General features: G+C 48.5%; 1 protein-coding gene across 1 annotated transcript in view; it reads right to left on the bottom strand.

Moving 5' to 3' along the window:
• Positions 1 to 173: 173 nt before the first annotated feature.
• Positions 174 to 12,210, bottom strand: part of crocc2 (ciliary rootlet coiled-coil, rootletin family member 2) — a 35,800-nt gene continuing 23,763 nt past the window's right edge. The window contains exons 24-37 of the mRNA XM_076024594.1: positions 11,936 to 12,174; positions 11,296 to 11,455; positions 11,016 to 11,183; positions 9,772 to 10,162; positions 9,375 to 9,376; positions 9,252 to 9,332; positions 8,529 to 8,649; positions 8,280 to 8,443; positions 6,753 to 7,193; positions 5,755 to 5,904; positions 5,434 to 5,655; positions 3,109 to 3,240; positions 1,093 to 1,272; positions 174 to 995 (exon numbers count right to left, since the gene is read on the bottom strand). Of these exons, the coding sequence (XP_075880709.1) occupies positions 939 to 995; positions 1,093 to 1,272; positions 3,109 to 3,240; positions 5,434 to 5,655; positions 5,755 to 5,904; positions 6,753 to 7,193; positions 8,280 to 8,443; positions 8,529 to 8,649; positions 9,252 to 9,332; positions 9,375 to 9,376; positions 9,772 to 10,162; positions 11,016 to 11,183; positions 11,296 to 11,455; positions 11,936 to 12,174 (2,508 nt within the window). The 3' untranslated portion in view covers positions 174 to 938. The remainder of the gene's footprint in view (positions 996 to 1,092; positions 1,273 to 3,108; positions 3,241 to 5,433; positions 5,656 to 5,754; positions 5,905 to 6,752; positions 7,194 to 8,279; positions 8,444 to 8,528; positions 8,650 to 9,251; positions 9,333 to 9,374; positions 9,377 to 9,771; positions 10,163 to 11,015; positions 11,184 to 11,295; positions 11,456 to 11,935; positions 12,175 to 12,210) is intronic.

The following is a 12,210-nucleotide window of genomic DNA, read 5'->3' on the forward strand; positions in this document are numbered from 1 at the left end:
CGGCGACTCGCAGGCCATGAAAGGGCAGCAGTGTCCCTGCGTGAAAGTTCGCAGGAGGGAAAAAAAAAAAAAGAAGCAGAAGAAAAAAAAGAAAAGAGAACAGTCGTCCACAGCAAAAGTATTGTGTGCAGCCGTGAGAACAAAGATGGTTGTTGGACCCTAAACACACTGTGTGGCTGTTGTAGTCACTTTATTAAAAACAACCGCCTCCTTTCAAAAACACACACACACACACACACACACACACACGACTATCGATTGAGTTCACATTATAACAGATTATAAAATAAATCAGAGGCGCTATTAAATATAGAGAGATAGAGAGGGACAGAGAGAGAGAGCGAGAGTGAGAGAGAGAGAGAGAGAGAGAAAAACCCTTAATGGCACAATCAGCAGCAGCTAGTAAATCGCAGCACATCTGCAAACACTCATCGCAAATATTTAGAAATTAGTCCCGTTAGGCTCCACGCTGGGCGACTGGGACTTATAAAAAAAGAAAGAAAAGAATTTGGTGCACGATCGATATGATGGACGGGTTCGCAAACAACCACAAGAAAATAAAGGAGGCAATTATTGAAACCTTTCACCGCAATATTTCCCCTGAAAGAAATCGAAAAAAAAAAAGAAGACAGAACCATAAACAGACACGGCGGTGCAGCGAGGGAGGGAGCGGGCGAGCGAGCCAACGGAAATCCTTAAAATAATTTGGCACGTCCAGGCCGCTCATAAACAAAACACTCATTGTTTGTTGTTGTTGAGTTCTGCCGCAGATTAATGTAATCCTCGGCGCACATGTGCGAGGAGCGGGACGGGGGTTGGAGGGGGGCGGCGGGCGCGAGCGAGGCCCCCCCCCCCTGTGCCGTGGCCCCGCCTCCAGACGTGGACGTAGCTGCTGACGTAGAACCTCCGGGGGTCCGGGTCCGGGTCCCCCTGCTGGGCTACGGGCCGAGCCGCCTCCTGGCCTCCTGCTCCAGCTGCTCCCTCAGCGTCTGCAGCTGCAGCCCCCCCAAGCACAGAAGGAGACATGAGGATGAGGTGGTTTTTCCTTTATTTTGGCGGGGAAGCACCAGGACCACCAGGCAGGTACTGTACCTGGCCCTCCAGACCCCGGACCCTCTGCCGGTGGGCCTTCTCCCGGCTCTCCAGGACGCTCTGGGCCTGCAGCTGGCTCTCCCTCAGACGCTGCGTCTCCAGGTCCAGCTCCTGGTGGTGGCGGGCCGCCGCCTCCAGGAGGCGCTGCGTGTGACCGTGCTCCAGCTGTGAGATGTGCGCCTGGATGGACAATGTTTCATGTGACTTTGTGCATTAGATTCAACGCTTCTCGTAGCTAACCACAGGCAAAGAATCTGTCGCTGGTACTTTGCTTCGCCACAAGGGGGAAGCACTGAGTTCCTCTGACCCCGGCAAGTGCTAAGGTTACGACCTCCTCAGGCCCACACAGGTATTCTGTAGCTTCTCTACTGCAGTATAGGAGAACATTGAAAGTGACCCCCCCTCCAGGTAATAAACCATGTGTTTAGCCCTGTGTTGTCAACTTCCCGCTAAAACTGATGCTTTGCTGGACCTTCACCCACATTTAGATTGTGTCAAAAAAAACAAACAAGGCCAGTCTCAGAGGGCGGAGCCAACACCTGGCTGGGGGTGTGGTCACTGAGACAAACTGTGAGATCACAGAGGGTCAGCACACACGATGTTTTGGTCCTTCTGCGCACTGTTAAAATCCATGCTGGTTTTTTTCGGAGGCACTTCAACGCTAACTGAGCTGCCAACAGTCCCGTTTTGCATCGATACGAGACAGGTTTTCTCCCGTATTTCTGAGTTGTCTGGAAGGTAAATTTATTTTGGATGCAAGTTTGCGATTTTTTTCTCTAGGAGATTTTTGGGATAACCACGCCCCAAACTCTTTCGATTGGTCCCTGCAACGTCTCTTCTTCTTTTGCATAATCTTGCTGATTTCCCTTTTCGAGTGCGCTACATGCGCCACCATTGGTCACAGAGGGAAAATGAATCACTGAGTAGTCATTTATAGAACATCGTTTGGAACGATGATTAACACCTGCCACCTTACCGACTTTGCCATCGTGCCAAGCTGTCAACACTGCTAGCGGACAGGAAGCGGAGAATTTGAAAGTCCATTTTCGAAGGTTTGGATTACACATATAAAAGACACATATGGAGCCTAAGAATTCTAGGGCTATATATAATACATCTATTTGTGTAGCACCTTTCATTGCATGAACTGCAGCTCAAAGTGCTTTACAGTTTACCCGGGGAAAGAACAAATGATTAACAAAGCAGAAATGAAAAGTCAAAACATCAAACAATAAAGTGAAGAAATGGGTCTTGAGTTGTGCTTTATGTTATCCACAGACGCTACATATTGTTGTCAGTAAACTGTTGCCTGTAGTGCGGATAGCACGGATAATCAGTACAATTATCCTTCAGCCACCAAAGGTGGCGCACTTGAGGTAGAAGTGAGAGACTTTGCAGTGACCAATCAAACGAGGTCGGGCAAGTTTGTGGCGTGGTTATCCCAAAAACAAAACCCATGGGCCATGAATCAGGATCGCTTGATATTTTCAGCTTTATTAGATTCCTTTGTAAAAGCCATCCATCCTGCACTTTATTGATTGTTGTTAAATAAATAGATTAAATAATGAGGGTTTTTTGAAACTCTATATGAAGTTATGATTTACCACTACTGGCGGGCCACTGGTCTGTGATGACCACGGTCCCGAGCACTGCGGGAGGCGTCCTTTATTTTTCTGAATGAAAGTTGGCAACACTAGCCGCTGTTAATTTCATTCCGCAGAAAAAAGAGTTTCTGGTACTTCCTGTCCAGACTGGGACGTCTAAAACGCCCTCGCAGAGTTCAGGAAGGTCTGGGCTTGTCATGCACGCACAGCGACTACCTACATCAGCACCCAGGAGACACTGACAGTGGGGGGGGTGGTTACAGAAGCTTCCAGCCGCCTACAAAAAAACAACCCCGGTTACTCTCAGAAAAACTGCCAGGAGTCACAGCAACTTCCTCAGTCTTGCTCAGCCCAGGAAAACATTCCACTTTGCTAACATAACGCTTTGCTAACAGGCGCTAACAGCCCTGACCTGTGCGGCCTGCGCCTCCTCCTGCTTGGCGGCGAGCTCCTGCTGCAGGACGCCGACCGTCTGCTCCAGACGCTCCCTCTGGGTGCTCGCCGACGCCGCCTCCTCCTCCCGGCGCAGCCTCGCCATCTCCACCTGAGAACATGGCAGCGGGGCGACAGCACGCGTGAGCAACGACTGCTACTTCAAATCCCTCTACTGGTGTTTTCTTTGAGTCGACGGCCTGTGATGTCATGTGTGGTGTCACAGGTCATTACTGATACCGCTACCAGGTTAGGAAACCCCCTACCCCCCCGCCACTCAACCCCAATCTTTCAATCTCCCTAATCTCCAATCAGTTATTACAGCAAGCTGTTAACACAGGGCTAAACAAGCTGAGTTTATGGAGCTCCAGAGAGGTTTTCTTGCACAATAAATCAGGAGAAATAAAGAAAAATAAGAGGGTGTCTGTAATAATAGGGGACCTTGGAGATGCTGCGTTCAGTCTGTGACACGGAGAAGAATGTGGAGAATGGAACAAATAAAGTTACGTAACCGGGTGACCGCAGCAAACAGAAAAAAATGAAACAAATCATCTCCCGCATGGCTGAGTGGAGCTGCTCATTAAGGCCTTTTCCAAAAGCTGCTGGAGCTGCATGTCGTCTCGTCTCGTCTCGTCTCGTCCCCCCCCCCCCCAAGAATGTGGCACATAAAAATAAATAAATAAATAAATGAATAAATAACCGCCCTGCTGTGGTTTGGCTATGCTGGATATTAAAAATATTCAAATTTTCTATTAAAAATCCAAACCCAAATAACTTTGTACGCGGCATCACAACCTGTCATGTTAAAAGCTGTTTAGTATTCTGGGTGAGAGGATGGATGACAGCAGCGTCAGTGTTCACTCTGAGGAGAAGTGTTGAGCTGTTTCTAACTCTTCATCCCCAAGGTCCTCACACACCGGGAAATCAGCGCAGCGGTGCTAATAAGCAATGCGAATAAGCAATGCGAAAATTTGAATTTTTTCGCCTGCGAATTTCTTCTGTCCACACCAAGCGCTTGGCGAATGTGCGTATAAAATTCGCTAAGCGACTGAAGTTTGGGGCTCTTTCTTCGACTACATCCTCAAGTGATGACGTCCTGGTGATGGTTGGATTAAAAAAGAAAAAGAAAAGAATGGAAGTCTTTGGGTTCACCCAATATTGTCCTTGAGAGAGGTGTTGCAGCCGTTAAAGTAATGACTTTTGTATGCCTATAGTTTACAGTGGACATGTGTATTCTGCTTATTGTATTGCTCAAAATGTTTATTATGATTATTTTGTTTTTCCTATCTTGAGAGGGCGTGTTGTGTACGTCAGGTGGGTAAATAGGTCAGGTGATGACGCGTTGGCGCAGGTGGAAGATACTGAATGTTTGGTTAAGAAGCGGCGGTTCCACAACAGTTTGTGACCAAGTTATTTAAGTTCCTGGTGCCACAAAAGATTTTTTTTTTCCATTTTTCCTTTGGATGTGCTTATCAATTAGAAAGCTTTTCGGAACAGATTTAAACGAAAGAATAAAAGATATGATTTTTTTTAAAGCGCGGCGACCGAGAAGTTTTGTTTTATGTAAGAGCAACACAAGAGGAGGTGGGTGAGTTCAACACGACGATTCAGGAGCTCAAATTTGACCCAATGAAATTTCACCAGTACTTTAGAACGACAATTTGAAGGACTGCTCCGTCAACTGGTTCCATGTTTGCAGAGGGAGAGAACAAATTGCAGAAGTTTTGATGCGCCGTCAACATGCCAACATCATGTTGACTGGTCAAAGGTCCAGCCGTTCGCCTTTTCGCCTCCGCACAATTCAACACAAGAGCCAAACAATAAAAGCTCTGTGAAAATTTGGCTGGTTGACTTCAATAGGTTTAAAAAAAAACAACAACAACAGATTATTCGCCTAGTGAATTCACCCTGTGTGTGAGGACCTTCAGGCTGCTGTATTTATGAGAGCAACATGTTAAAGGACCCCAACTGTGAGCTGAGATCAGATAGAACGTCGCCTCAGGTTGCCAGTCAGCCTCATGAAGAAAACCCCCATCAAAAAACAACTGTTTGTAATTGGCATCCTTTTTTTTTGCAACGAAAGGAAAAAACGACTCCTGCAAAAAAAACTTTAATTTTAAAACAGACGGAGCACGAAGGAGCAGCAGCTTTATGAGAAGTGGATAAATGAAAGGACAGTTCACTTAAAACAAAACCTTTTCTTAAAAAAAAAAATCTAGTTTTCGACGTCTCTGTCTGGTGGCCTCTTCTGACTGACAATGACGATTGTGGAGTTTGAGTAAAAGCTGTGCGATGATGTCATCACCTTCTCCAGAGCCTTCCTGAGCGCCGACCTCTCTTTGCCGAGCCGCGCCAGCTTCCGCTCCGCCTCTGTCCTCTCGCCCTGCAGCTTCTCCAGGCAGCCCTGCAGGTCGCCCACCTTCTGCTGCAGCTCCTCCTTCTCCCGCTGCTGCTGCCTCCAGCCGTCCTGGACCTGGAGCTGCACCTGGAGCTCTGCCTCCTGCTGCTGCTGCTGCTGCTTCAGGCTCTGCGGTCACATCGAAAAACCGGCTGAGACGCCGCCGGGAACCTGTAAACCCCCCCCCCCGCCCCCCCGTGGCCTATGTGACCGATGTGAGCCACCCACCTCCTTCAGCGACCGGTTGTGCTTCTCCAGCTCTGAGTCTGTGACCTGCAGGTCCTCCAGGTCCCGCTGGAGGTTCTGGTTTTGCTCCGTCAGCTTGTGGTTCAGCTTCTTGCTCCCCGACAGGGCGTCCCGCGTTTTGTCCAGCCGCTCCTGTGGGCGCAAACGACGCTCAGTGAGATTTTTTGTTGTTTTTATCAACAGACAGTTGTGGCACTAATGATGTGAATGTCTTCACCGGACGGACACGTGTGTTAAATGCAACAGAAACACAAGAAGAAGTGCAGCAAAATTCTTATTCTTATCAAAGTTGATGTGTCGTCTATTCATATAAGTGTTGTGTGTATGTATTCTGATACCTACCTGTACACATGTATATATTATCAATTATGTTATAACAGTTATATTGGCACCAATACCGGGGTTGAGTAGTTTTCTCATACTGGTAAAATGCATGCCGATACCACGACCCCAATACCAGTCGTATACAGTATGTCTGCGTATGACAATTTTGTTAATTTTGTGACCTGCAGTGAAACTTCAGTCACCCCCATGTTCTATAAAACATGCTGAGGAATGTTGTTCAAATACCAGAACATCTGTAGAAAAAAAAAATCTAAGTCATTTCATATTGTGTAATATAAAATTACACAATAGGTTGTCGGTATTGGTCTTGGTGAGTACTGAAAGGCAAGTACTCCAAGTGGTATTAGTGCATCCCTAGTTATAACATTATATATCATTTACAGTACGATATTAGTTCATTGAAAAATGGGGGAAGGACAAGAAAAGCTTCTTGAACCTCTTTCTGCTCTTTTTGAATATGGAAAACTTTATTTAAATTATACAGTTAAAATGTTCAAAAGATGTTTGAGAATAATTCTGATTGGGTTTTTTTTTTTTAACGTAACCGCATGCCCATGTTCTTATCCATCTTTTCCTTTATTTATTTTTTCAAACATGTTCAAAATAAACTAAACAAACAAACAAAGTTTTGATACCTGCAGCAGCCTGCGGTCGTGCTCGCTGGCGGCCAGCGCCCCCTGCAGCTGCGCCGCCTGCCGCTGCAGGTCGTCGCCGCCGCCGCGGCTGTCGGCGAGGCTGCGCGCCAGCTGCTGGTTCTGCTCCCTCAGCTGACTCTCCTGCTGCTCGGCGCGGGCCAGCGAGGTGCTCAGCTGCTCCTGGCCCAGCGCCAGCGCGGCGCCGCGGTCCTCGCTGAGGCCGAGCCGCCCCCTCAGCTCGGCCAGCCGCTCGTGCAGCGCCCCGGCCTCGGCCTCCAGCTCGGCCGCCCGGAGCTGGGCTCGCTGCAGCTCGCCCTCCAGGCTGCGCTGGCAGAGCTGCAGGCGGCTCGCCCTCTCCTCCTCCGCCTGCAGCGACTCCTTGGCTCTCCGCTGGTCGGCCCGGGCCCGGGCCTCCGAGCCCTGCACCAGCTCCAGCCGTTCCTAGTGGGGCAGGGGGGTGTGGAGGGAGCAGGCACCACGGTTAGTAATGGCCAAGTTGTGCTGCTCCAGCGACCTCGGTTCACTACTGACTTTCTCCAAGCCTGCAGCTACTGTAGTGTTGTTCTTGTCAACGAAAACTACGATGAAAATTTTTCGTCAACGAACCTCTGACGAATAAAAACAAGACGCTGGTTTATAAAATTAAAACTTTGCTAAAATGGCACCGATACCACTTTATTCCCGAGTACAGTATGAGCACTTTCTTTTCAGTACTCACCAATACCGATACTGAGTACTTTATAAAGCCATCATTCATAAAGAATTACTTCAACAGATGGGTGACAAAAACAACTTTAACATTAACAAAATTGTCACATACATAAACAACTGGTATCAGTGTTGTGGTATCAGCTCGATTTAAGTTCAAGCGGAGCACTCAAACCAGGTATCAGTACCGATACCTGATACTGGTATAGTGAATCGGTGCATCCCTATGAAAATGTCTCTTAATTTTTGTTGAAAAAAATGAGACAAGATAAAACATTCTCATGTTATTTTGTCTCATTTAGTTGCGTTATTATCATTATTATTATTATATTTCCTGTGGCAGTTGTGGGGCTGCATCAGGTCGCACTGAGCAGGCGATGCAGCTAAGGTCATGTCCTAAATGTACAGCGGTCAAGGGCTGCAAACGCGCTGCAAACACAGAGACGCTGCAAGAGAGAAACGCTGCAAATTTACTGTTTGCGGCCCTCGGCCACCAAACTGACGCTGACTCGACGAGGCATTATTTTGATCCAGGAGACGCAGCTACGCTCACGATTTATGAAGAGAAAGAGAGAGCGTAATTCCACTCTATTCACTGGGTTAAATAGACCTGCATTACTAAAAAATACAATTTTCTTTGATGACTAAACTAAAATGTCATCAGTTTTCATTGACCAAACCTGGACGAACACAGTCACGGATGATTCTGACTAAAACGCTCCGACTTTTTTAGTCGACTAAACTTTGACTAGATTAAAAAGAAAGTGACTGTGACTGAAACTAATTAAATCTGACTGATGACTAGACTAACAACCCTACCTGCAGCCCTCTGGATTCGGACTCTGCGGCCTGCTGACTGGCCCTGAGCGTCGACAGCTGCTCCTCCAGGCTTCGCTTCTCCTCCTCCGTGCGAAGCGTCACTTCCTCCCGCAGGCTGAGGGAGGCCTGAGTCCGGCGCAGCCGCTCCGCCGTCTCTCTCTTCCCTGGAACAACAGAACCGTAATTAGAGCTCTTTAGTTTTTTAGAAGTCACCACAGATGATTCCCGGTGGCTGGCGCAGCGACATACCCTGCTCCAGCTGCTTCACGGAGCTCTGCAGCTGCAGCAGCTGGCCGGTGGACTGCTCCTGGCTGCCCTGGAGCTCCGTCACCTGCTGCCTCAGACTGGCCGCCTGGACTGTGGCCTCATCCTGAGGACGGAGGAGACGTTTAATGACCTTCAATGACCTCAAATGGCCAAAAACAAAAAAAGACGACAACAATCAAATTCACTCTACCAGCATTTTTCTTATGTGATTCTGCATTTCTATCCTCTCAGATTAAATCAGTCCTCTGTGATGTCACTTTGATTGTTGACCACACCCGCAGCTAAGTGCTAAGTGCCAACCTCTGGGGCCGACTTTTTTTTTGGCCCTTCCCAAACATGTGGAAGGTCCAACAGAGCCTTAGTTTTTAGCAGGAGGCTGTAAATGAAGGGCTAAATATAATATACAATGTTTGTGAAGGTTCTCAGTCGTCCAGGGCATCTCAGCGGTGAAGGATTTCACCGAAACGTTTTTAAGATAGAATCAGTGCAGAGGCATCAACTCAACCCTTCTATGTTCTGACATGATATTTTGATTTTTACAAAAATCAAAATGATTGTGTCAGTTGTATTTAAATGCCTGTTTGTCCTAAATAAATATGCAGCTTTCTGCAGTTCTCCTGCTAGTCGACGGTGCGAGGTGCTTCTTCCTGGCGTCCGCGGCAAAAAATGAAAGATGCGAAAATGACAGTGCGGACTGCTGCTCACCCTCTCATCCCGAGCCTCTCTGAGCTCCTGCTGAAATTCCTGCAACGCTGCCAGCAGCCAGTCAACGCCTGGCTCAGCGCCCTCACACCCGTCCGTCACGCACGTTCCTCCACGACAGAGAACATCTCGGTGAGGGATGCACCGATACCGATACCAGCATCGGATATCAGCACCGATACTGGGGACACTCTACTCGTATTTGTAGAACACGTGCCAATACCACAACACTGATGCCAGTTGTTTATGTACATATATGACAATTTAGTTAAATTTGTTAAATTTGAAAAAACATGCGGAGGAATGTTGTTCAAATAACAGAACAGAACAGAAAAAATAAAACAAATCAAAGTAATTCCATGATGTGTAATGGTCTTATAAAGTACTCAATGTTGGTATAGGTGAGTGCTGAAATTAGTACTCAAGTACTTGTACTGTACTCATTCTGCAAAAGAGTGATATCTGTGCATCCCTAATGTCGATATTTATCGTTGCCGACGCCTATATGTTGTTCTGAACGTACCTTTGGCCTGCAGGTGGCGTCTCCTCGGAGACGGGGACCTCCGTGGCCGGGTTCCCGCTGGACTGGAGAAGTTGTGGTTCTCCGTGGAGCAGACGGCGTGGCGCACAGCCGAACACAACCTGGCCAGCTGCGCCTCCAGCTCCCTGCGTCCGGCGCCGGCCGCTCCCAGCTGCTCCTCCAGGCGCTGGACTTTCCTCTCGGCCAGCTCGGCCTGAGCGCCCAGCTCGCTGGTCCGCGTGACGGCCGCCCGGAGAGCCTCCTCCAGCAGGGCGGCGGCCTCCCGGTGCTTCTGTTCGCCCCTTTGCTGCAGAGTCTCTCGGTCCTGCAGCAGTTCGCGGGCCTGGAGCTCAGCCGCCTGCAGCTGCTGCAGCTGCTGCTGCAGAGTTGCAACCTGCAGCATTGGAGAAGACAAAGACAATGCGAGAAAGACTTTAATAAAGGGTTCTTAAAATTTCAGAAAAACTAAAAAGGCTTCCTGGCCAGATAGCAAAGGAAACAAAGTCTAACCCAGCAGTCCCAAACCTTTTTGGAACCACGGCCCGGTTTAATGTCAGACAATATTTTTATGGACCGGCATGAAAACTGTGGAATTTTCTAAATATAATAATAAAAGAGGTGACATTTCATGTGACCAAGACAAGCCCCTTGACAGGCATCAAGAGTTGAGCCATAAATGGATGTAACGGAGAGAATCTGGTAATTTTTCAAAATAAAATTATTCAGATTCATGACCCATGGACTGGTATCGGTCCGCGGCCCGGGGGTTGGGGACCGCTGGTCTAACCCCTGGAGATGTTAGTTAGTTGGTTAGTTAGTTAGTTAGTTAGTTAGGTAGGTAGTTGTATTGCCATTGGATATGTCATTGTCCACAAAAAACAACTAAATTTAGTTTGGAGCTCCATCGGCATGACAATAATTAAACTCCAAAATAAAAACCCCAAAAACGGAAATATACACAAAGTGCAATGTGCTCAGTGCAAATGCTCAATGACAAAGAGGTGGGGAGTGGAAAGGGGGGAGCAGGGCGTCCCCAGTGCTTGTATGGGTAAAATGAGAGTATAAGATGGATGCTTAAGAAGGGAGTGGATGAGGGGGCAGTGAAAAAGGCTGTTGGTCAGGACGCTGGTGCTGGAACGGATGGACTGGGAAAAGAGAAAGAGAAAGAGCGAGAGAGAAAGAGCGAGAGAAAGAGAGAGAGAAAGAGGAAGGGGGAGAGAGAGAGAGGGCGAGAGATCTCCTGCTACCTTGCTGAGTGCAGCATCCCTGCCGGCTTCACACTCCAGGACTTGCTTCTTGGCGGCGAACGCCTTGCGCCGTGCCTCCTCCTCCTTCCGCTCCTCCTGACCCAGCCGGGCCTGCAGCTCCTGCACCTCCTGCTGATAGCGCCCGTTCTCGCCCTCCAGGAGCTTCACCTGCTCTCGGCGGGGGGACAGGACGCGCACGCCTCGTGAACTCGGACGGACGGACGGACGGACGGACGGACGGGGCTGTTACACATCCACAGGAACAACTCGTCTTCTTCACCTGTCTGCGCAGCTCCTGCAGCTCCCTGCGAGCCTGCAGGCGGCTCTTCTCCAGCTCCCTCATGCTTCCGCGCAGCGTCGAGGCCTCCTGGTCCACCGAGCTCCTGCACCCCTCCAGCACGGCCACCTTCTGCTCGTGCTCCTCCACAGCCCTCCTCAGGCTGCTCACCGCAGGATTACAGGGTCAGACGCAAGAAGAAGAAAAAGAAGAAGAGGAAGATTTTTGATTTTTACAGCCACACCTGGAAATTATTCATATTTTCATAATGACATACATTGATGTAAAAATGAATAAATGAATAATAAATAGGTAAATAATAAAAACAACAGTGAAACAAAAGACCAAACGAAACATTCAATCTTTCAATGTTTCAACAAAGATTGCAATGCTACGCCAATGTTGCATCAATGCTTAAAAACTCTTCTAGTATGTTCTTCTGGAAGTATAGGTAGCCATTTCTGGCTACCTCCAACAATAAAATTTAAGAGCTGCTACATTCTCCTGTTTTTAGGTTGTAATCTGTACCATAAATAAGTTTAGTGATTGTGAAATTTTGATTAAAAGACCTAAAAGCTGTGGGGAAAAAAAAGTTTCCCTGGAGTTACAGAAGGGGAACTGCTTGGACACAACACTGCCGTACCTGCTGTTGTCGCTCTCCGCCCTCTTCACTAAAGCCCTCAGCTCCTGGTTGGAGGCCTGGATGGACTCCTTCTCTCTGGCCTCGTCGCCAAGCAGCCTCCTCAGGTCCAGAGTCTCTTTGCGCTGCCGGTCCCGGTCCTGGGCCACGTCCTGGAGCTCCCGGTGGGCCTGGATCAGCTCCTGTCGCGCCCCCACCAGTCCGTCCTCGGCCTCCTGCAGCTGCTGCCGGAGGCTCTCGGACTTCATCCACAGGTTTAAGAAGACAAGGAAGACAAG

The sequence above is a fragment of the Nelusetta ayraudi genome, unplaced genomic scaffold, assembly GCF_046127955.1.
Source record: "Nelusetta ayraudi isolate G7.1 ecotype Tasmania unplaced genomic scaffold, CSIRO-AGI_Nayr_v1 ptg000001l, whole genome shotgun sequence".
In the NCBI taxonomy this organism is placed as follows: Eukaryota; Metazoa; Chordata; class Actinopteri; order Tetraodontiformes; family Monacanthidae; genus Nelusetta; species Nelusetta ayraudi.